Below are 25,445 nucleotides of genomic sequence, written 5' to 3' on the forward strand. Positions count from 1 at the left end.
GAGTAGAGTAGAGTGTTCCTTTACAGTATAAATCCACCACAAATAAAAGAAGTGTGTGTTTGTTTGCGTGTGTGTGTCCGTGTGACCCTGTGTGTGTGCCCCTGTGTGTGTGTGTGTGAGTGTGTGTGTGTGTGTGTGTGTGTGTGTGTGTGTGTGTGTGTGTGTGTGTGTGTGTGTGTGTGTGTGCACGTGCGTGCGTGTGTGTGCCATTGTTGTTTTTGACAGCAAATTTTGATTTAGTTTTTAGTCCTTTGAATAAAATGTAATTTAGTTGTAGTCATAATTTAGTCACCTGAAAAGTTTTAGTTTTAGTCTAGTTTTAGTTGACTAAATATCATCAAGATTTTAGGGCGACTAAATCTACAATTGATTTAGTCGACTAACAACTATATTTAAGCAGGCCTTGATGGCATCGTAATGACTGATTTTACACTTAGTTGCGTGCTGAAAAAATAGCCGATCTACAAGCTCACAATGCGTTGCGCTTGTGACGCGTTGTGAGCTTGTAGATCTGCTATTTTCAGCATGCAACACTGGGAGAGCAACCAAACATAAAATGACTCTCTTCTCCACTGTGTGTGTGGAGAAGAAACCTCCCTAGCGTTTTAGTCTAGTTTTTATTTTGTTGACGAAATTGTCAACAAACATTTTTTGTCATAGTTTTAGTCGACAAAATCAACACTGGTGTGTGTGTTTGTTTGTGTGTGTGTGTGTGTGTGTGTGTGTGTGTGTGTGTGTGTGTGTGTGTGTGTGTGTGTATGTGTGTGTGTGTGTGTGTGTGTGTGTGTGGTGTGTGTGTGTGTGTGTTTCGTGCGTGTATGCATGCGCGTGCAGACGTCTCTCTCTCTCTCTCCTCTCTCTCCCTCCCTGTGCAGTGCAGTGGGGGGCTCTCTGAGGTTTCCTGGACAGCCATCTGGGTCTTGGCTGCACAAAGACACCATTGAGACGGACTTGTAAAAAAGCACTGTGGTCACTGAATAGTGGCATTCCAGAGCGCACAGCCAGCCCTGTCCGTCCAGAAGAGTCTGTTTTTAGATGGACAGGGGCTGACGCACACACCCACACGGGGGCAGTTCTCCCCTTAGAAACACCCCCATTCAGAAAAAGAAACATCCCCACTTAGAAACATCCCCATTCAGAAACACCCCCACTAGGCCACTACACTTCGAAACAGAGTCTGAGCATTCACCAGTTTAGCATTCACCAGTTAAGCATTCACCAGCGTCGGCAGGATAGCATTTCACCAGGTTAGCATTCACCAGCATCGGCGGCAGGTTAGCATTTCACTAGGGCTAGCATTCAGCGTCCTAAAGCGTCTAAAGACTTGTTTTGTAACTTTTTCATCATTAATCATTCCGTGACAATATTTTTGCTAGCATTCAGCGTCTAAAGCGTCTAAAGACTTGTTTTGTAACTTTTCATCATTAATCATTCCGTGACAATATTTTTGTTCATTGAAGTTTGGCCTTATAGATGCGTCTGTTTCTGTGTTTTCCCTTATTTTTTTAGACTACTCATGTAGTGTGTTACAAAATCATTATATAAACGTCCAAAATAGGACTGTCATTTATAGCTTGCAGCCCTTGGACTTTTGATATTTTGCTGAGTGGCCCCTGAGCCATCTTAAGCTGATTAGCCCTGATTTAGAATAATGGCGAAATAATGTTTCTGAATGTAGATGTGAATGTTTCTGAATGGAGAAGGTTTAGGTGACACATCTCCATTCAGAACTTTTTGTCGTGTGTGTGGGTTACCTATCTCCATAGACCAGGCGTCTTCAACGTTTTCAGGCCAAGGACCCCTTAGTTGAGAGAGAGATAAAGCAGGACCCCCACAACCTTTTCATAGATTCCATATACTGTAGTTTGACAGCACAATCATCAGTGTATTTTGATTTCATGTCAAATAGTTTTTTCAAATATATTATCCACTTGAATGGTCAATACTTAATAAACTTGACCTTTCACTCTGTACTTACCAGTAGTCCGCTCTTTTTACCCTATAAACCAAACCTCTTTGCCAAAAATAGCTGATCCACAAGCTGACAACGCCTCGCAGCGCGAGGCGTTGTGAGCTTGTAGATCGGCTATTTTTGGCTAAAGTTCTCAGAATATGGACGCTAGGGTTCTAATCGTTAATATAAAAAAAGGTGAAAAAAGGTTTCTATCGCACAAAGATTTGGAGGACCCCCTTTAGTAACTCTGAGGACCCCCAAGGGGTCCCGGACCCTCCTGTTGAAGAACCCTGCCATAGACTAACGTTTTGTGTGCGTATCCTTTTAACGTAAAGCAGCTCGAACACACGACCACAGCGTTTCACACAAAAGTCCCACGGCAGATCTGCGACGCAACGTGTTTGAACTTGTAGAATGTGCCCAAAACCAACATGGTCAAACAGGGTTAAAGTTGTTAAAATATACATTTATATGAATATTAAACATTATCGTGGTCGAGTATTCAGACTAGGGCTGTCACAATTATTACATAATCGTGATGTTTTGAAATAATCGTGATTATTTTTCATAATCGTCATAATCGTTTCCATGTTGAAAAATGTTCATATATTTAAAAAAAAAAATCAAAAATAGTTGGAAATAACAGATGCGACGCGTTGTGAGCTTGTAGATCGGCTATTTCCACTATCAATGTTCTTTTTTTAAGTATCAAGTTGTCAAATATGTCAGTCATTTCTTTGTATGTTTAGGTTACGTGTCATGATTGCCATGCGTAACTTCAAAGCCTAAAAGCCAAAGAGAAATGTAATTGTCAACGACAAAAACACAATTAAATCGTTAACCGCAATTAATTGAGTGACAATAATAATCGTCATGTAAAATGTCATAATGGTGACAGCCCTAATTCAGACCGCTCACCCAGCTTTCCCAACCTGTTTTAATTCCTTACATGTAGTATTATAACGCCAGCACATGGACGCTGTTAAAATGCACAGTAGTTTAGCCTTCCCTTTCCCGCCGTGCTGTTTGCCGTGTTTAGTTGAAGTAACATCTCTTCTATTTCGGGCGTTTCTCTTCCACCATGCTGTTGTGATTACTCTGTAGAAGTGGAGTTGTGTGTGAAAATATGGCTTAATTATTTCCTAGGGCTCGTTGCGATCACTGCAGGGAGCCGAGAGGCTTGCGGTGAGGGGTTTAAAATGTGTTGTGTTGTGTTGTTGTCCGTGGCGGTGGGTGGTGGTGTTGTCCGTTATACACTGGTGTGTGTCTGTGTGTGTGTGTGTGTGTGTGTGTGTGTGTGTGTGTGTGTGTGTGTGTGTGTGTGTGTGTGTGTGTGTGTGTGTGTGTGTGTGTGTGTGTGTGTGTGTGTGTGTATGTACGCACTGTGCATAATGTGTGCGCGCGCGTGTGCGTACATAAGTATGTAAAAGAGAGCGGCAAACAGTATTGTATCTCACGTTGAGTTCCTGGTTTGTCAGACAGACAGCGCACATTTCCTTTAGCACACATATACACGCACGCACACATTCACACGTACGCACACGCACACACACACACACGCACGCACGCACGCACGCACGCACGCACGCACGCACGCACGCACGCATTCACACACGCACACACACACAAGCTGTCTTGCTGATAGGGGTGAGGCAGAAAGCCAAACAAACTTGGTGCACAATAACATAGTGGCCCATTGTTCTCTGGGCTGTCTCATCTAGCAGGGGGGCCTCATCAGCGATATGCGTTTTGCCCATTGTTCTAAGTTTAACTCAGTTACAGTAGTCCCCAAAGGCTCTCCCCCCCCCCCCCACCCCCTCCCTCCCCTTTCCCCATCTACCCCCCCGTCCCCCCCTTCCCTGTCCCCCCACCAAGTTCTCAACAGCAGTGGTGGAAAAAGTACTCAAATTCTTTACGTAAGTAAAAGTCTCAATACTGTAATAATAGAAATACTCTGTTACAAGTAGAAATACAGAATTCCAAAAGTACCAAAAGTAAAAGTACACAATGTTTGAAAATAGCAGATCTACAAGCTCACAACGAGCTTGTAGATCGGCTATTTTCAAATAGTCTAGGTATGTAATTAGGGCTAAAGTGTTTAATGTATGTTTTATAATATATTATAATTTATATGTGCAAAGTAACTCATTTAGTAACTAAAGTTTTCAAATAAATGTAGTGGAGTAAAAGTACAATATTTGGATCCGAGATGTAGTGGAGTAGAAGTAAAAGTACTTAAAACACAGTAGTATAGACTAGAGCCCTAAGGGTCTACGGTCAAGTGGTTGACCGAGATTACCCGGTTTAGGGATGGCCAACGGTTAACCGTTAAACCGATAAGAAATTGGTTACCGGTAAGCACTAACGGTCAATTTGACCGATAAAAAAGAAAAGAAAAAGGAAATCAACCCATGTGTCACACCAAAAGCCCCGTACACCAATATCTACGCAACATCAAGTCATCAACCATGCAACTATACGCGCTGTGGTCACACATTTCTGGGACACCAATGTCTGTGTAACATCCATGCATTCACGCAACTGTGAGTCTGCGACGCTGCTTGATTTGGAGTCGTACACGCTGACTTGTTCAACAAATGCTCCGTCGTGGTGTCGTCGATTGGATTTTACAAAACAGACCCCCGTCGTCACATTGAATCCCGTTAAGAAGAGCTTAAAACACAACTTTCTAATGTTACATGTTGATGACGTGAGGAACGCTAAAGTCGTCTTGGTTACAGTAGGATATGCGAAAATAACAAAGCTGAGCTCAGAGTCGCAAATTCAATGATCGCTGCATCAGCACACACAAAAACACGGGCGAGAGAGAAAAAAATGAATGAAATGGACATCACGTTTAGCCGATTCAACCACTCCAAAAGTCATACGATTGAAAGTTATTACTCTACATGCGAGTATCTCGCTGCGGCTGTTTTGTTAGGCGATATCCAGGGAGTGCACAGAATGCTAGAGAGGCATGGGCTGAAGGGCCCTTTGGTGGACAATTCTGTTGATAAAAGTTAAGGGCTCCAGCCCCCTTTGCTGTATGTGCGCACGTGCCTGGCGAAAGCGCATCACATTACAGACTGATCATTTCAATCCCACTGTTTCTTTGCAAAAACACATTTCTTTTAGAAAACATTTGTATTCTTGTTTCTCCTAGTTTTATTGTTTGTAATGTGTAAATATGGCACTTTATTATGGGGAAAAACAGGGTGTATTTTCCTTTTTTAAATCGCTAAAATAGCGCATTTTTGAACACATTTCCTTAACGGTTAACGGTTAATTAACTGATAAGGCCTTTCGGTTATCGGTTAAGAAAAAAATCGCCATTTGGCCATCCCTACCCGGCTTGTTTGAATGCTTGATTCTGATTGGTCAATCGCTGAAATCAGAGGTCTGATATTCCCTGATAACAGACCGCTCCGCTCTACAACAGACCGCTGCTTAATCAAAGACTCAGAGCACCTGCTGCAGCCAGGCTGCACTGCGTGAATCTTGTGCTGTATTCAACATGTCAACCATGTAAACAGACACACAGCGACATTTAGAACTAAACGTTGCTCTCAAGAATGTTTTAAAAAATATTTTAAGCGAGAAATAGACAACGTAGTATCAGAAAATGGATTATATTTGATCAGCACTTCCTTGTTTTCCTTTGGCGACCGTGTCGCGCTAGGGGGGACGCCCAGCGCGACACTTGTGGAACACTTCCAGCCGTCTGTAAACAAGGAAATACTTTGTTTTGTTTTTAGTTTTGAGTCAAATTATTAATTTTATTTAGGTAGCCGGGTAATAAGCGGGATAATGAATGGCTCCTTGGTGAATGACGATATATAACATCCCTTCGGCCTGATAACTCATCAGTCCGTTATCAGTCCGTCGGTCTGTTATATATCGTCATTCACCGCGGTGCCATTCATTATCCCTTACTTAACTGTGACAGAGCTGGTCTGAAACCATCTCTATGTCGTTGTTGTCGGGGTGGAAACCTTGTACCGTTTGTCCAAAAACTTTCGTTTTATATTAACTTAATTAAGTAAACAATTTAAATTAGAAATACTGTTCCTACGAAACAGTGTGGGCTCTCATGTAACACCATGTATGGGCACAAAGATCTACCCTTTGGCTGCACCTCATTGGCTAAGGGGGCCCTGGCCTTTGTACTGAGAACTTGACTGATAGATCTTACGTCATTTGAGGAGAACTTGATAGATAAATAATGAAGACAACATACGTGCGCTCTGCTTTTCTTGAGAGGGTACCTACCCTAAGAGACACAGGGAGAACATGCAAACTCCACGCAGAAAGGCCCTTTTGCCAACCCCACCTGGGGTATGGGCACTGATGACGCGGAGGAGAGAACACGCCCCACCCCCCCCCCCCCCTCCCCCCCCCCCCCAGCGCCCACAGCGTCCCCCGGTGGGAATCAAACTCAGGACCTTCTGGCTAGTTATAATCACAGTTATTATTAGTAAAATGTAAAATGTCATGGTGATCGTGGCAGCTCCATGTGTTTTCCGATGGCTGAAGGAACTGAAGTACAGTAACAGCCGCTCACATCGTGTCGTCCTCGGCTCGGACGACAAAGCAGACGAGGACGGAGCTGATGTGTGAGCGGGAGCTGGCGAGTGAGCGGGAGCTGGCGAGTGAGGACGGGGAGCTAGCGATTGAGGAAGGGCTGTGAGGAAGACGAGCGAACGGGAAGACAGACGGGAAGACATTCTCACCCCCACTGCGTCTCACGCAGTTACTGAGGTTAAGGTTGGGGTTTGGGTTAGGGTTAGGCATAGTTTTACTGAGGTTAAGGTTGGGGTTTGGGTTAGGGTTAGGGTTAGGGTTAGGCATAGTTTTACTGAGGTTTGGGTTAGGGTTAGGCATAGTTTTACTGAGGTTAAGGTTAGGGTTTGGGGTTAGGGGTTAGGTGGTCGTTAGAATCCACGTTGTCAAAGAAAAAAGCACAAAAAAGTAGGCTTCGTTAGCCAGGTTTCGCTAGCTCAGTCGGTAGGGCAGCCATGGCTATAGACCACTACGGCCGGGGTTCGCTTCCCCATTCAAGGAGCTGAATATTGGAGTCAGCATGTGTCGGCGCATGCGCACAACGCGCTGCTTCCGTCGTCCGCAAAGCCGTCCGGACGAGGAGAAAGAGCGGCCTGCCTCTCCTGAAGGAGGTAAATCCATCTCTAGCCCGTGACTAAAGAGTGAGTCCTCACGTGGAAGGAATGCCCAGAGTTCACCTCAGGACAGGATAAGTTGGGAATACATACGCACAGTTACAGTACAGTGGAGAGTACAGTAATGGAGGGTTGTTGCATGAGGACGGAGGGGAACAGATGGCAAATAAAAGCACTGGTGCAAAGTAACTGTACTGTAGTAACTTTGAGGTATTTTTTTTACTTTACTTGAGTGTTTCCAATTTCCAATACTTTAACCCTAGGTCTAGAATTATTGAATGCTTTAACCAGTAGAAGCGAGCTTGTAGATCTGCTATTTTTGAAAAGTTGTGAAAATGTGTGCAAATCTTTGAATATATGTATTTTTAAAGCAAACGTTTGTAACTAAAATTTTGCTTCTGGGTGGTCCCTGGAACTAAATATTTTTTGATATTTTGAGATGGGGGTCCGTGGCCAAATAAATATCAGTTTTGGAGGTCCTTCACATGAAAAGGTTTGAGAACCACTGACATAGTAGTCTCTCAAGAACAGACAAACTGAGCTCCAGTTAAGTGAAAAGGACCTTTTCTTTGACGATGGCTGGCCAGATTGCTGACATAGAAACATAGGGTTTTTCAAAAAACCTTAGGAGGATTCAAAAGACACTTATAGAATCGGGTCAAAATTCAAATGTTCTCGATTTTTCAAAAATAGCAGATCTACAAGCTCAGCGCTACAAGCTCAGCGCGGCACCTGAGCTTGTATATCTGCTATTTTTCAATAGTTAAAGCATAAAATAATGATACACAATAATGTGTACCCGTTCTGAATGGGATAACTTCTGCTCCATGATATCTCAGAGACATAATATTGTGCTTTTACTCCACTACTTTAGTTACTTACTAGATTGTGATTATTATTATTATAAAACATATACTGTACATTATTAACCACATCAGCCCTACAGTATTATAGCCTACATTTCGGCCCTTCGGCCGATCTACAAGCTCACAATGCGTGGGGATGTGACACATTGTGAGCTTGCTGATCTGCTATTTCCAATGAAACGGGACATCCTGCTTAAAGAGTAGGCTTACTTTTACTTTTGGTAGGCCTACTTTTAAGTATATTTTGATGCCAATACTTTTGTACTTTTACTCAAGTACATTTTGAATTCCCGACTTAAACTTACTCGTAACAGATTCAGAGTGTTTCTACATTGCAGTATTGATACTTTTACTTAAGTGAAACATCACTTTTTCCCACCACTGAACAAAAGCAGGTCCTCTCTATAGACTAGTTTGTCATCTTCGCCGCTTCCGCCAAGTTGTGTGTGTATGTGTGTGTGTGCGGCGTGCGCGACACATTTTGTTTTGTACGCGTGTTCTGTTTCTCCATATCTGTCTCTTCGCTCTCTCTCTCTCTCTCTCTCTCTCTCAATCTCTCTCTCTCTCTCTCTCTCTCTCCCCCTCTCTCTCTCTCTCTCTCTCTCTCTCTCTCTCTCTCTCCCCCTCTCTCTGTGAAGTGCAGGCACGTGCACACATAGACATGAAGGGGGCTTGAGCCCCTGCCCTTTTATCCGTCTGTAAAAAAAAGTACACTATCCAGACCATGAATGCAGTTTTCACTATGGTGAAAGAAATGCAAATGCCCCCTCTTTCCATGCCATACCTGAAGGCAGCATTCAAGAGAATTGCCTTGTCCAAACTCTCCTGAACTTGAATGCAGCATCTTATGGTGAAAGAATTGCCCTCACTGTGTAGAAATCCATGCCGTTACGCCACACCTCCAGTATTTCCTTTTTTTATGCTTAATTTGGTGTGTTATCAACTATTGAAAATAGCCGACCTCTAAGCTCTTGTAAGCTTGGAGGTCTGCTATTTTCGATATTTCCACCAAAAGGCCCTTTTAGAAATCTCTACCATTCTCTGCACGTCCCTGGCGAAGCGTCTTCTCTGTGGGGCCATTGTTCCGAGTTCAAACGTCTCTATATCTGGATCATGTGAGTGTTGTGTGTTATGTCGTCAACAGGTAAGCCTGTGTGTTAGGACCGCGTGCTTTTTCCCCCCCCTTCTCTCTCTCTCTCTCTCTCTCTCTCTCTCTCTCTCGGCCGTTTATTTTGTTATTCCTCTCCTCCACCAAACCGCTGAGACGGAGGCTTGTTCTCTGTCAGATCCGTGAATCAGAGACAAGCCCCGCGCGCCGCCTCTCCACTTTCCCAAAGCAGACAAAAGCAAAAGGCATGCCAGTGTCCTTACGACAAGCGAGAGTGCAACACGAGACCCCCTCCTCCCCCCCCTTGGATGGATCCAGGGAGGCTAGGGGTCCCCAGGTTCAGGCCCCTATCTATCTATCTATCTATCTATCTGTCTATCTGTCTATCTATCTATCTATCTATCTATCTATCTATCTATCTATCTATCTATCTCTCTATCTCTCTATCTCTCTCTCTATCTATCTATCTGTCTTCTCTGCTCTTCGTCGTCTTATCTCTTGTCGGGGGTGGAAAACCCTCGCGTGTCCAAAAGCTGTGTTACTTTTTCAAGGATTCCAAATTAGGGCCGTCACGATTATGACATTTTACCATTTTGACGATTAAATCGTCAAATAATTGCTATTAACGATTTAATTGTGATTTGTCGTTGACAATTACATTCCTGTTTGGCTTGTAGGCTTTGAAGTTGCACGTGGTAGATATGACACATAACCTGAATATACAAAGAAATTACTGACATATTTGACAATTTTATACTTAAAAAAAGAACATTGATTTTTCACGATTATGACAAAATAATTGTGATTAGACGATTATGTAATAATTGTGACAGCCCCAATTCAAATTCAAAAGTGTGGTGTGATCAGGTAGGCCAGTGGTTTTAGGGCTGTCACATTTATTACATAATCGTCTAATCGCAATCATTTGACATAATCGCAATTATTTTGTGATAATCGTCATAATCGTTTACATGTTGAAAAATGTCTATATATGTTCAAACATTTAAAAAAATAGTGGAAATAGCAGATCTACAAGCTCACAACGCGTCGCATCGCGTCGCATTTCCACTATCAATGTTCTTTTTAAAGTGTAAAGTTGTCAAATATGTCTTTCATTTATTTTTATAGTCAGGTTATGTGTCTACCATGTGCCACTTCAGAGCCTAACAAGACAAACAGGAATGTAATTGTCAACGACAAAAACACATTTAAATCGTTAATCGCAATTATTTGAGTGACAATGAATTGTCATTTAAAACGTCATAGTGGTGACAGCCCTGTGTGGTTTCCAAACCTTTTCATATCAAGGTCCATCATTTATTGGACATTTGAGTCACAGAAACCATCGTTTGATGAGAGGTCGCCCCAAAACTGTCCACAATTTCATGCTGTATTGCAGGGTTCCCCAATAGGCGGCCCGCGGGCCATTCTACTGTCTGGCCCCCACCAACCCCAGTAATAATGGTGGTATAAGAGCAGCAACAACACTAGTATATTGTCGTTATCGGGTGGAAAGCGTATCTCCAAATTTGTACGTTTCTTTTGCAAATCATACAAGGCCATTACACAAAAGTAGTGAAAACAGCAGATCTACAAGCACACAACGCCTCGCGGTGCGAGGCGTTTGTGTGCTTGTAGATTGGCTTTTTTCACTAGTTTAAATGATTTTTAAAATGACAAAATGCAAAACGAACGATTTTGGACATACAAGATTTTCACCCGACAACGACGATATCTGAACTGTCGCTGGAGTAGCGGGAACGCCACCGTCGCCCCCTGCAATGTTGTGGCCCTCGGCTTGGTACCCGAGACATGATTCGGCCCTTGGGGAAAACTAATTGGGGAACCCTGGTGTATTGAGATGACGGGCAAACGTTGACCAAAATATATATATTTATTTTCTACAAGCTCTAATTGCGTTAGATGTCTTGTAGATTTAAGTAATGCAGATGTTTAATTCAACTCTTGAGAGCTTAAAATGAAACGGGTCCATTTGGTTTCATTTTGCAATCTCATGAGTTAAACATCAATATAGTAAGGGTCCATTTGGTACCAGCTCTCAACTCTAACTGTTCTGCTGCCCTTGACGATCCTCACCGTCATTAAAACCGGTTACTTACACGACGCCATTGACAGCGCTCACCGTCAATCTTACTGTATTTACAGTAAATGTATTAATACTTACAGTATGTAGCTCCGGTCGCGGCCGCATCGGTAATGTCCGCGATTTGTTTACAACGCACGTTGGGCTGTGCACGCGAAGTGAAGCTCCTCCATGTTAAGTCAATGGAGAGGCCCATAAAGAGACTTCATTTACTCCAAATAAGACTTTTAAACCCAAAGCACAGCTCCAAACAACAATAGCAAGGCAAGCCTGGCGGCCGCCATGACACACTGTCACATGACACATGTCATGTGACTAGATGACGTAATCGTTGATGTCATTCAACAGTCCGTGGTGTTGTACACACATTCCAGGGCAGGCCTTTCACAATAAGAGCGTGTGCTAATGGCAGATCTGCGTGGCGTCAAAGAAAAGTTAACCCTTCATACCCTGCAGCACTAATTGTGTTAAGGGCTTTGCACACAGGACCGTCGCGTTTCTTTCCGTTTGCTGCTTGATTAAAACACATAGGATTTGGGTGTGCAAGGCTGTGCGGAATCCATACTACGGATCCCAAAAGCAGTCATAAAAGGAGTCAATGAGTTTTCACCGCAATGCGACAAGACGCACAATCGAACTGGGTTCGATGGGGAAAGAAACGCACTGCCGCAGCACCTGCCGCATGGCAAATTCTGAGCCGGTGTGCATGAGGTCATAGATAATCATTGTTTTTCTTTTAAAAAATGAAATCGTCAGTTTTTTCCATGCGAAAAAAAACGCATCTGTGTGCAAAGGGCTTAAAGCTATACTGTGTTAAGATTCTCAACTAGTGGTCAGTAGCCATATAGCAAACCGCGGTCGCGTTCGCGTCCTTCTCGCCGTTTTTCGTACCTTCACACCCCCCGCGTCTGCCTCCACAACGCGAGAGCTATCTTTGGAGGGGTCCTGGTTCCTGTGCGTTCAGGCATTCCGGAGAAACGGACTACTTCACCCTGCCTGGTAGGCGAGATTACCTTTTGAGTAAAGAGACACACGGGGCGACTACAATATGGCGACCCCACTTCAAGATGCGCTGTGATTGGCCGGGTAGTGTACCATGTGTGCATGATCGGCGATGTGATTGGGCAACGTATACACAACGTATACAGATGATGCAGATTACGTCAATTTTGCGCGAATCCGGTCCACGGCCAGGGATCATAGAAAACATATAAAGAGAAGGCTTCAGAAGCTGAAAATAACGGAAGTGGGTGTTCTAAAACTTTAGCGATTTAACAGTTAGGACAATTTTTAAGATTTGTTTTATAAAAAAATGTTACATGGTACAACTTTAAGACGACACCTGGAATCCCCTCAAGGACCACTGGGGGTCCCCGGACCACTGAAGCAATTCATTTACAAACAAACTAAACATGAAAACACAAAACGTTAGAATAGACAACAGCATCTCATAGTGTTAAGGGATGATGAGGTCAATTCAGTGGTGGGTGGTGCTGTGCTGGCAGGGGCCCCCTCTGTGCCGGGGGCCCCTCTGCGTCGGGGCCACCCTCTGCGCCGGGGCCCCCTCTGCGTCGGGGCCCCCTCTGCGTCGGGGCCCCCCTCTGCGCCGGGGCCCCCTCTGCGTCGGGGCCCCCTCTGCGTCGGGGCCCCCCTCTGCGCCGGGGCCCCCTCTGCGTCGGGGCCCCCTCTGCGTCGGGGCCCCCCTCTGCGCCGGGGCCCCCTCTGCGTCGGGGCCCCCTCTGCGTCGGGGCCCCCCTCTGCGCCGGGGCCCCCTCTGCGTCGGGGCCCCCTCTGCGTCGGGGGCCCCCCTCTGCGCCGGGGCCCCCCTCTGCGTCGGGGCCCCCTCTGCGTCGGGGCACCCCTTGCGCCGGGGCCCCATGATCCACAGTCAAGTCAAGGTGGAAAGAATGGCTCTTGAATGCTGGCTTTTGTCTCAAGCAGGCATTTCTTGAAAGTGAGGTCAGTCTCTTTACTCTAGCTGTTTTCTGGGAAGGTACCGCTCGGGTCGGGCGGCCCGGCAATTGAGTTATGGCCGCATTCCCCACAGGCTACTCAATGTGGAAGAGAGAGAGAGAGAAGAGAAGGAAAGAAAAAAAAAAGAGCCCTATCATCATCCACAGTTTGTGTAATGAGCAAGTTACAGAGTATGACTGCTTGAAACGGGACAGGGGCGTCACAAGGGGGGGGGGGGGGGGGGGGGGGGGGGGAGTGGGACCGAGTTACTAGGGCCAAGGTGGGAGGGGCCTGGAATTGTGATTTTGAAAAAATAGCAGACATACAAGCACGCAGCTGCGAGCTTGTTGTAGATTGCTATTTCTTTGAAAAGTCGTGAAAATGTGTGCAAATCTTTGAATATATTTAGTTTTTTTGAACATTTGTAACTCACTTTGGGGGTCCTTCACATGAAAAGTTTGACACAGAAACATGGGTTTTTAAAAAAAAAAAAACTCAAAAGGATTTGAAACATTCAAAGACTCGCACAGATGTCACGATTTTTCAAAAATAGCAGATTATACAAGCTCGCAGCGCGGCACTCGGTGCCGCGCTGTGAGCTTGTATATCTGCTATTTTTTCAACAGTTAAAGCACACACAACGTGAGTGAATCCTCGTACCCGGGGCCCAGAATGTTGGTGCGGCGCCCCTGGAAGGGTGATGAGGTGGAGAGTTCTCTCTTTGCCGTACATCTCACTGCCAGGAGGAATTATAAAGGGGTTTCGGTGATATTTGACCTTCAGAAAGTTGTCAACGCCCTGCGTGCGCCGTTGATCATAGCAGACATGTCAGGTTTGCTCAACAGCGCTGACTTTAAACCCATTTAGGCCTTGAATTATTGAATTGAATGCTTTAAAGGAGCTATAGTCAACTTTTTCTTGAAAAACGGATGCTAAAATAAAAATAATGTTTCGAAAATATTTTATAAAAAAATAAGCTTCATATATGTGTTTCAATTAAAAAATGACCACAAAAAGCGTAAAATAATGATAAAATAATCATTTTGGCCCTTTGTTTACATTTACAGGGCCCGTACTTTGTTTACATCCTAGTCTGTAGACTAGGATGTACACCTACAATGAAAAAGTTGACTATCGCTCCTTTAACTATTGAAAAATAGCAGATATACAAGCTCACAGCGCGGCACCGAGTGCCCGCGCTGCGAGCTTGTAGATCTGCTATTTTTGAAAAAGTGTGCAAATCTTTGAATGTATGTATTTTTTAAAGCGAACGTTTGCAACTCAAAATGTTGCTTCTGGGTGGTCCCTGGAACTAGATATTTTTTGAGATGGGGGTCCGTGGCCAATTAAATATCATTTTGGTGGGTCCTTCACATGAAAATGTTTGAGAACCACTGACATAGTAGTCTCTCAAGAAAGACTAACTGAGCTCCAGTTAAGTGGAAAGGACCTTTTCTTTGACAATGGCTGGCCAGATTGCTGACATAGAAACGTAGGTTTTTAAAAAAAAAACCTTAGAAGGATTCAAAAGACACTTATAGAATCGGGTCAAAATTCGAATTTTCACGATTTTTCAAAAATAGCAGATCTACAAGCTCGCAGTGCGGCACTCGGTGCGGCGCTGTGAGCTTGTATATCTGCTATTTTGCAATAGTTAAAGCATAAAATAATGATACGTAATAATGTGTACCCGTTCTGAATGGGTTAACGTTCTCTAAACCCGTGACCGAAGACTTACGGTATACGTCGAAGGAGAGCTGCCATCGATTGTGTGTACAGTTTGCTTCTGGGGTTAAGTCAGATTTATGGACAAAAAGGCGGTCAGCTCCATAAAGAAAATGGATTGGGTTGGAATGACGCAATATTTGGGCTGTTTCAGTTTATTCTCTCCCTCTCTCGGGGTGAAAGGGCTTTAACAGCACTTAAGTGCAAGAATGGTTTGCCTGCCCCCCGCCCCCGCCCCCCCCCCCCCCCCCCCTTCTCTTTTGAAACACCACCAAACCCTCCTCTCTGCACGGCGCTTTATTTACTCAGTGATTCATCAGTTTGAAGGAGCGTTTTTATTTTCACTCTGAAATGTGCTATTTAGTACTGCACCGATACACCGACTGGCGGGGTGAGACATATTAGCTTCGAGTCATAGAAAGTTTATCTGACTTTAAAAGATAGACACGTATAAGGGGCGATATGGTGCTAATTATCATTGAGACGATGCAATGTCTCCACGATATGCCTTTTCAGAGGTATCGTATGTATCGAGATACAATTGAGGGAGCCTTGTAAAAAAAAAACTGTTTAATCGTTAATACAGAGATTCATTGCAGAATTCAATTTAAACCTGCATTTTGGTCTAAATCAGTAGTTCTCAAACTTTAAAATGTCAAGGTCTCCCCTTAACTCTGACAGTATAGAAAATGAAACCCAATGGACCCGTAAGGGTCCTGTCATTTGTATACTGTCATTTGTATACTGTCCAGAGTTACATACTTGTAAAGTTCAATTTAGACCTCCCAAAAGGAACTCAGAGAGTCTAGTTTTTGTCAAGTAACTTGAAAAATAACCATAAAAACCAACGTGAAAAAAAGAATCGTGATAAAATCGTGTATCGTGATACAGCTTGGAAAATATTGTGATATTGTATTTTTCCATATCGCCCACCCCCCACACGGCACACGTGACACTGACCAAAGCGATTCAATTCTTCGTTTATCTCTAAACATAGAACGCAGCAGCTGTGGCTCCACCCCTTTACCGAGCATATCCTGTCCTCTGTCGGCCGGAAACCTCGCATGAAACCCTCAACATTTCGGGATTCAAATTCAGCGGCGACAAAAGCAGCAGATCCGCGAGCTCGAAATGTGTCGCTTCGATCGCGCCCGCACCTTCGAGCTCGCCGATCTGCTACTTTCGACGCTTCCGTGTCATGCTGTAGTACGATCGAGTAGCTCTGCGTTAACAAAACACCAAAACGTCGGAATACGGAGATAAGAGGTTTCAGCCCCCGATATAGCGACGATATCTTTTGACCCATTTAGAACGGGGACACATTATTGTGTATCATTATTTTATGCTTTAACTATTGAAAAATAGCAGATATGCGAGCTTGTAGATCTGCTATTTTTGAAAAAAACTTGAAAATTAGAATTTTGACCCGATTCTATAAGTGTCTTTTGAATCCCTCTAAGATTTTTTGAAAAAACCTATGTTTCTATGTCAGCAATCTGGCTAAACATCGTCAAAGAAAAGGTCCTTTTCACTTAACTGGACCTCAGTTAGTCTGTTCTTGAGAGACTACCATGTCAGTGGTTCTCAAACCTTTTCATGTGAAGGACCCCCAAAATGATATGTATTTGGCCACAGACCCCCATCTCAAAATATTTAGTTCCAGGGACCCCCCAGAAGCAGAATTTGAGTTACAAACGTTCGCTTTGAAAATACGTATAGTCAAAGATTTGCACACATTTTCACGACTTTTTCAAAAAATAGCAGATCTACAGGCTCGCAGCGCGGCACTCGGTGCCGCGCTGTGAGCTTGTATATCTGCTATTTTTCACTGGTTAAAGCATTCAATAATTCTAGGCCTATTAACACGGTGAAGAGAAGCCATTCATAGAGTTGTTATGCATGCAGGCTCCCCCATCCCCCCCCCCCCTGCCCACCCCGACCCGGCCTTTCGCCAGCAGGTGTATTGGGTCAGAGATATGATAACCGCCGTGGTGTCGTGTGTCTTGTCGTCTCGCTCCTCGCATCTCTCGTTCCCTCGGCTCTGCTTTTTTTTTTTTTTTTTTTTTTTTTTTCTGGCTGGCGGTTTCCTTCCTTCTAGCATGTGGGTCTGATTTGTAATTAATGACATGAGTCTCCGTCGAGACTCGTAAATTTGAATTTGGCCTTCAGCATGGGTGGTCTCTCTCTCTCTCTCTCTCTCTCTCTCTCTCTCTCTCTCTCTCTCTCTCAGCTGATTTCATTGCTACCCTGTTGCCCCTGGAGTGAAATACCACAGTGAGACCCGACAGAACAAAACGTAGCCTATGCTGTTATGGGTGAGAGAGAGAGAAAAAGAAGAAGCATCCGCTGGTTTGACACAAAAGCGGTTGTTGTTTTCTGGAACATCCCCTCTCTCTCTCTCTCTTGCAGACATTTTAGCGTTGCATTAGTGGTTCCAAAATTGAGGGTCAGGATACCCAAATGATTTCGGCGGGGGGTTCCCGGATGATTAGCCCAATGTGCAACATCATTTTTCTTCACTCAACACAGTAAACCAGTGTTTCTCAACCTTTTTTTCTGCATGGGCACACTTTTCATGTCCCAAGAATCCATGGGCACACCAACATAATACGGGGGTGTAAATATCGTCACTGTCGGGAAGAAACCTCGTATCTCCAAGTTTCAAATGTGTACGTTTCTTCGCAAAGTAAAGCCCCTGCTTCATCATACAAGGCCGTCGCACAACAGTAGTGAAAACAGCAGATCTACAAGCGAACACCGCGAGGTGTTGTGCGCTTGTACATGTAGATCGGCTGTTTTCACTAGTTTAAATCATTTTTAAAATGATAAATACAATACTGGCTTTCAAGCAGTTTCAAGGGGGAACACTTGAGCCTTCTCAGGGGCACACCAAAGGTCCCCAGGCACAGTGGTTGAGAAACACAGCAGTGAACAGGGCTATAAGTGTATATGGGTTTTCTACAGCCTTTTTATCATCAAATTGGCCAACTTGTCACAAATATTTGGCAAAAGAAGCCAAAGTACAAACTCACGACGCCTTGCTCAAAACATGTATCTGTATGTGGAACTGAGTCAACGTGAATGTAACGCCTACAAGTCCAAGTGCTTGTTCAGGGTGGGGGGGAGGGTGGGGGGGGGGGGGGGGGGTCTCCAGTTCAAATGTGATGTCGCGGCTTGAAAGGTTTGGGAACCTTTTGCATTTACAGCAGGGGTCCTTCAGGCCACGGACCCCTTAGCTAAGAGAGAGAGAGAGAGAGAGAGAGAGAGAGAGAGAAAGATATTAATGGTTCTCAAACATTTTCGTGTCCATGATCTTCAACTTGATAAGTGTTTGGCTGCGGACCCCATCTGAAAATATCTTGTTTATTCAAAAATGTCCAAACATATCGACATTTTTCAGAAATGTCCAAAAGTAGCAGATGTATAATACTCGCAGCACGGCATGAAGTCGTGCGCTGTGAGCTTGTAGATCTGCAGTTTTCCAATAGCCAACCTATAAAATATGGATAAAGCGATTCAAATGATTGCGTTGCCCTGCTACTACATCACCTATTGTATCAAATTGTGTTCCGATTAAACGTATAGATTTCATGAATGGATTCAGACTTGTTTCGACGGCACTGTCATCATAAATTTGATTTTACGTTTTAACGTTTTTGCGTTGTTTACATATTATATTTTCTATTAACTCTTTTACTGCTTCGAACGTTAACGCTCGTCCCAATTCTGAACGCGGCGCAAAGCCAATACGAACGCTCGATCTTTTGCCTTGTTTGAGCACTGTAAGCTGAGGAGGGGTCGTGCGGGTGTGTACAGTAAAAAAAGCTCCCATAACGCTGCTCTCAAATTTCCACCACACGTAAACATCAATGGAGTCCCAAATCACTTCCTGGCTGTATTCTGAGGACCTGATCTAGAAAACGATTTCTACGCTCTGAACGACGGAAAGTGAGGCGTGCCATTTCACATTCATTCCTTGCATAAGGCTTCACCCTGCCGTCAGTTTGGCTACAGTACAGATAGATGTGTCCTCTGAAAATGATTATTTTTGGAAATAATCCATAGATCATTTTCTATAACATCGCAAAGGTAAGCTACTTTTTGATGGCACCAGCACAAATAAATACATAATAAATATGGCAGTAGAACTGTTAATATGCTGGATTCATGGGTCACCCCCCTGGCCTAGTGGTCCAGGCGCATACCACATAGGCTCTGATGTTCGAGTCCCGTTCCTGACGACCTTTGCTGCGTGTCGCTCCCCATCTCTCTCCCCATTTCCTGTCAGTCTATACTGTCCTGTCAATAAAGACCTGTCAGTCTACTGTCCTGTCAATAAAGACCTGTCAGTCTACTGTCCTGTCAATAAAGGCATAAAAGCCTGAAGCAAAATTTAAAAAGGAGAAAATGTTAGATTCATGTTCACGTGCATTTTCAATTATTTAACCTCTTAAACCCTCAATACTTACAAGTCAACTTGACGTTTGGCTCTGTACTTGGTCTGCTCTTTTTTTTGCAATGCTCCGATACGAGTACGAGTACTTTATTTTGAGTACTCGCCGATACCAAGTGCTGATATGAGTACTTTTTGTTTTTATTGATTAACCACTTATTGACCCTCTTTTTCTCATTTCATCATCATACCTTTACTTGTAATTCATTTTTTTTTTTTTAGACAGTTTCTTTAACTGTCATTATTGATTGTTTTGGTATAGGCTCAGAGTATCGGTCAGTTAACAAGTATGGAGTACAAGTACTGTACATGAGTAGGGTATCAGGCCCGGTATCGGAGCAACCTATACTGTTTTCCCCCCCAGCTACATCAGACCTCTTCGCCTAAAAATAGCCAATTTGCTGCTATTTTTCGGCAAATATTCGCCCTCAGAAATCTAGCGGCCCCACCCCCCTCGTGGCAATCAGCCCCCCCCCCCCCCCCCCCCCCCCCTCCAGACCGCCTGTTGAACACCCACGCGTTACAACGACGATGGGAAATCTCGCAAACGGTTTAAAGCGGTCAGTTTCCACCTTATATAACTTTAGCACCTTTTTTTTTCTTTTTTTTATAAATGGAAACGAGGTCTCCGTTACTTACCAGTGGCCATATTTACTAACATGGCCTCGGCCTCTATAACGCACACACACACACACGCACACGCACACGCACACACACACACACACACACGCACACGCGCACACACACACACACACACACACACACACACACACACACACACACACACACACACACACAGAAACGCACGCACGCACACACACACACACACTCACACACACACGCTCACGCACGTTGTGAGGCTGTAGTAAAAGGGGATCCGTGCGCTGCAGACAGGCTCATGTTTCAGCTATACGGCGCTGCCTGCGCGGTGCGCAGAGCTTAGCTAACAGCTGCCTGCGCGGTGCGCAGAGCTTAGCTAACAGCTGCGCCGCAGACCCAGCGAACCCACCGGGGCCCACAGAGCTATGCTCGGCGGCTGTCTCCCAGTGGCGTCAGTTCAGAAAAAGGTAAGGTATGGCAACATGACTGGTGTCTTGCACGCGCGCGAAGGCGTCATGTTGCCATACCTTAGCAACAGGCATGATATATTTATTTTAAGAAGTACATTCTAAATTTTTACCCCAAAATGTCTATGGTTTCTTGGGCTGGATATGGCAATAATGAATTGCACCTGTGCAGCTGGCCTGCGGAACCTGGGAATATACCATTCTGTCAAGATGGGGAGAATACAAGTGTGGAGAATATAATTATAATACCTTGTTAAATTTTGCATTTGTAGTTATTTTAATGTAATTTAACAACATAACCAGCAGATAGACAATGAGACATTCATGGATTTATGTATTCTCCCCCCTGGACCCAGGGTATGGCAGCTGTATACCCCTGCCATACCCAATTGACGCCCCTGCTGTCTCCCCACTGTTGCCAGGTTGTAGCTTTTTGAGCGGTGGTTACACCGTCTCCTATACGTGGCCGTGTGTGTATGCGTGTGTGTGTGTGTGTGTGCGTGCGTGTGTCCGTGTCTGTATGTAGCCTGCAGAGCCTGCAGTACCTTTTCTGGCCACACATGTTAAGGGAGGGGCGCTGTTGTTCAGGCCAGAGACACACACACACACACACACACACACACACACACACACACACACACACACACACACACACACACACACACACACACACACACACACACACCGACCACCGCTCAGTTCACACGGGTGTGATTTTTTTGTTGAGAGAAATAAGCAACCTGGGGCTATGAAAAACAAGCCTAAAAAGAAGCGACTTTGATTGATTGATTGATTGATTGATTGATTGATTGATTGAAGACTTTATTAGGAATTTGCATAGGAAAGGTACAGTTTCATGACGGTACAGTTCACTGGTACAAGGTCTACTAAAAGGAGATCCTAGAAAAGACTAAGCTTATTTCCACAGGAAACCATTTAAGTATCTCATATAACATTTAATGACAGACGAATAGAACACAGTACTATGCAGTAGATATAGTCGGTAAAAAAAAGAAAGAACAAAAAAACAGTAAGTCTAAACAAACAGTAAGTATATACAGAGAAGGGTCAGGGGAGGGTAGGGCTGGGCTAGGTTTGTTTTACCAGTTGCGAACGGCTGCTGCCTGTAAGTGGTTTTTAAGGGCGATTTTAAAGGATGCCAGTGATCCACACTCCTTTAAGACCTTCGGTAGGGCATTCCACATTTTTGTGGTCTAGCAGAAGGACGAGTTTGACCCTAATTATGCTGCCCTACAACAGTGGTTCTCAACCTGTGGGTCGGGACCCCACATTATTTCTGGGGGGGTCCCCAGTTGATCAACTTAAAGGAGCTATAGTCAACTTTTTCATTGTAGGGCCGACACTTGGTTTACATCCTAGTCTATAGACTAGAATGTAAACAAAGGACTTTTTAATACCTCTAAAATGACAAATCAAACACTGGCCAAATTGTCAAATATTAGAGGCAGACATTGTGAAAATAGCCAATCTACATGCTCACAACGCCTCGCAACGCGAGGCGTTGTGAGCTTGCAATGGCTTGCAATGGATTCAGAATCATGAAATCACCCTAGTTTGACCCCTCACATTATGCTACTTAAAGCATATTTAGTTTGGTGTGTTTTATGCTGTAGTTGGTTTAATGGGACCACAACTTTCATCGGCTATGAAGGATTCTCCTAGGGAAACTGAATTCCAGTATTTGTGAGATGTTTTACTAGACACCTTTACAAACACATTGGTGAAGAAATTTTTTGTCAAGGATTAAGGAATTTATTACAGGATTTGACACTATTTCTGAAGATATCCCCTGACTATTATTCATAGTCCTTGTAGTAAGCAGACATGGCAACACATGGCTGTGTGTGTTTCTGCAGTCTCCAGAGGGGCCGTAGCAGCAGCAGCAGCCAGCCAGTCAGCCAGTCAGTCAGTTTCCCCCAGGCGTTTCTTCCACTGTCTCGTCTGACTTGTATATCTCACTACGGCTAATGATGGATGATGACTCAACGCGGCGGCGTTTGTTAGTCACGTTTGTGGCTGCCGCCTCTTCCTTCCACTTCACCAGGAGAGCAGAGAGTTAGGCAGCGTGTCGTTGAATGATAGCCCTGTTCCTGTGTTTTATTGGAATGTGTCATCATATACCGTACGTACGTACGCATGTAGGGCGAAGAGGAGCGGGGCGGACGGACGCCCGTCCGCGCGCTGCTAGCTAGTCGGCCTCCTGACGTAGTAGTACGGTACAAGAGGTCGGTCGGTTCGTTTGCCCGCATGTGCCTGCAAGTATACGAGTCAGGGTTACGATTCGCGAGGAATCGTAAGCCGGGATAAATAATCTACCACAGGGGTCTTCAACAGAGGGTCTGGGACCCCTAGGGGGTCCTCAGAGTTACTACAGGGGGTCCTCCAAATCTTCCAATCCTTTTTATATTAACAACTTGAATCTAGTGTCCATATTCTGAGAACTTTTGCCAAAAATAGCAGATCTACAAGCTCACAACGCCTCGCGCTGCGAGGCGTTGTGAGCTTGTAGATCGGCTATTTTCGGGAAAGAGGTTTGGTGTAGAGGGGAAAAAGAGCAGACTAAGTACAGAGTGAAAGGTCAAGTTTATCAGGTAATGACGGCTCAAGTGGTTAAATATCTGAAAACACAAATTGACATGAATCCAACATACCGGTACACTGATGATTGTGCTGTCAAACAATGAAACGTTATGGAATCTATAAAGGTTGTGGGGGTCCCTGCTTCATCTCTCTCTCAACTAAGGGGTCCTTGGCCTGAAAACGTTGAAGACCCCTGATCTACCAGATCTAGTATGAAAACAAAGTCTAAAAAAAGCGACAGGCCAAATGAGCACCTCTTGGATATTTGGAAGTAGCCGAACTACATGCCGTTACGTGTTGTTACATGTGTTGTTACGTGTCCCTTACACATGCTTGTTGTTTTGGTCACAGGATGTGAGCGCCAGTTCTTCTCAGGGCATTTAGAAGCCTTTGAAAAGTAGTTGAATCCAGGACTTTATTATGTATCTATGTATTTATTTTCATGAATGAAATGCCCGGGACATTTTTGTTTCATTTGATTTATTTGATAAATCCAAGATACAATTCACCAAAGGTGCACATACCGTAGAATAAACCCTGATAGCACAACATAAAGTCTGAAAATAAATAATTGTAACATATGGTATCTATCATCTAACTGATAACACATGCGTTATACTGTCATAGCTGAATAAAAACGACTGTAGTAATAGCATTCAACAACAAAGACAGTCAGACACGAGACAGTTAGCGTACAACACAAGCCTGAGGGACCCTGGAAAACTACGTCTTAAATGGTTAACATCCTGTGTTTTGGCCTAGGAGTGGGCGATATGGAAACATACAAAATCACGACAATCTTATCGCGATTCTTTTTCATGTTGTTTTTTTATGGTTACTTTTCAAGTTACTTAACAATACAACCACCTACATGGTAACACAAACTAAAAGAAAAAGGAGTAACTGACCATTTAGACCAGTGGGCCTCAAAGTGGGGTCCAGTGACTCCCTGGGTTCATTTTGGGAGGTCTAAATTGATCCTTACAAGTATTTAACTCTGACAGTATCCAAATGAAACTAAATGGACCCTTACGGGTCCATTTAGTTTCATTTGGATACTGTCAGAGTTAAGAGGAGACCTTGACATTTTAAAGTTTGAGAACTACTGTCAGGTCGCAGTTACTATCAAAACCTCGACCAGCTGTCTGTCAGTCTGTCAGTCTGTCTGTCACACGTCACACTTTTGCCCTACTCATATCTCCGCAACCGCTGCCCCGATACATGCCAAATTTTGCGCACACACACACTCCTTGCCTGCCAAACCACAACAGATCTACAAGCTCAACAGATCTACAAGCTCACAGCGCGGCACTCGGTGCCGCGCTGTGAGTCTGTATTTCTCAATAGTTAAAGCATAAAATAATGATACACAATAATGTGTACCCGTTCTAAATGGGTTTGTACGATCATTTCATATTTCCCATCTCCAATATTCTAACCGCAATTCTGTCTCCTTCTCCTTCTCTCCCCGGCTCCACCGCCCACCGCAGTAAGAAAGCCCCCGGCTCAGATGGCGTGGTCAAGTCCAACCCCTCCAAGCGCCACCGGGATCGGCTGAACGGCGAGCTGGACCGCCTCACCGACATGCTGCCCTTCAACGAGGACGTGCGCACGCGCTTGGACAAGCTGTCCGTCCTGCGCCTCAGCGTGGGCTACCTGAAGGTCAAGAGCTACTTCAAAGGTGAGCCACCGCAGACTGCAGACAGAGTGACCCACGCGGCCACGCCACACACATGGTGTACGCATGGATTTACAGTTCGTCATGGTCGCCCGGCCACCACAGCCATAGAAGCCAGCTTGTCTTCTGTGGAAGTGTGTCTATTTGTGTGTGTGTGTGTGTGTGTGTGTGTGTGTGTGTGTGTGTGTGTGTGTGTGGTAAATGGTAAATGGTGCATTTATATAGCGCTTTTATCCAAGGCGCTTTACATTCACCCATTCATTCATACACCGGTGGCAGAGGAAACCATGCAAGGCACCAACCTACTCACCAGGAGCAACTAGGGGTTCAGAGTCTTGCTCAAGGACTCTTCGACATTAACTCAGGGGGAGCCCAGATTCGAACTGGGAACCCTTCGGGAACCCTTTGTGCTCTAATAACGGTTTCTCTACCCCTGAGCTATGCCGTGTGTGTGTGTGCGACTGTGTGTCTGTGTATTTAGGTGTGAGCGTGTGCGTGTGTGGCAGTAGTATCTCAGTATCTCAGATGACCTTAAAACAGGGGTCTTCAACGTTTTCAGGCCAAGGACCCCTTAGTTGAGAGAGAGATGAAGCAGGGACCCCCACAACCTTTCCATAGATTCCATAGTTTTATCGTTTGACAGCACAATCATCAGTTTATTTTGGATTCATGTCAATTTGTGTTTTCAGGTATTTAACCACTTGAACCAGCATTACCTAATAAACTTAAACTCTGTACTTAGTCTGCTCTTTTTCCCCTCTA

At 44.5% G+C, this 25,445-nt stretch overlaps 1 protein-coding gene across 1 annotated transcript in view; it reads left to right on the forward strand.

Annotated features, from left to right (window-relative positions):
- The window catches only part of LOC308307674 (aryl hydrocarbon receptor repressor-like), a gene marked incomplete at its 3' end in the record, with an annotated part of 35,538 nt that extends 10,326 nt beyond the window's left edge, over window positions 1–25,212 (forward strand). Inside the window, exons 2-3 of the mRNA XM_080752940.1 lie at window positions 24,496–24,686; window positions 25,193–25,212. Of these exons, the coding sequence (XP_080609066.1) occupies window positions 24,496–24,686; window positions 25,193–25,212 (211 nt within the window). The remainder of the gene's footprint in view (window positions 1–24,495; window positions 24,687–25,192) is intronic.
- Between the last annotated feature and the right edge of the window lie 233 nt (window positions 25,213–25,445).

Source organism: Nannobrachium achirus (assembly GCF_963921795.1).
Source record: "Nannobrachium achirus genome assembly, chromosome: 22".
Lineage (NCBI taxonomy): Eukaryota > Metazoa > Chordata > Actinopteri > Myctophiformes > Myctophidae > Nannobrachium > Nannobrachium achirus.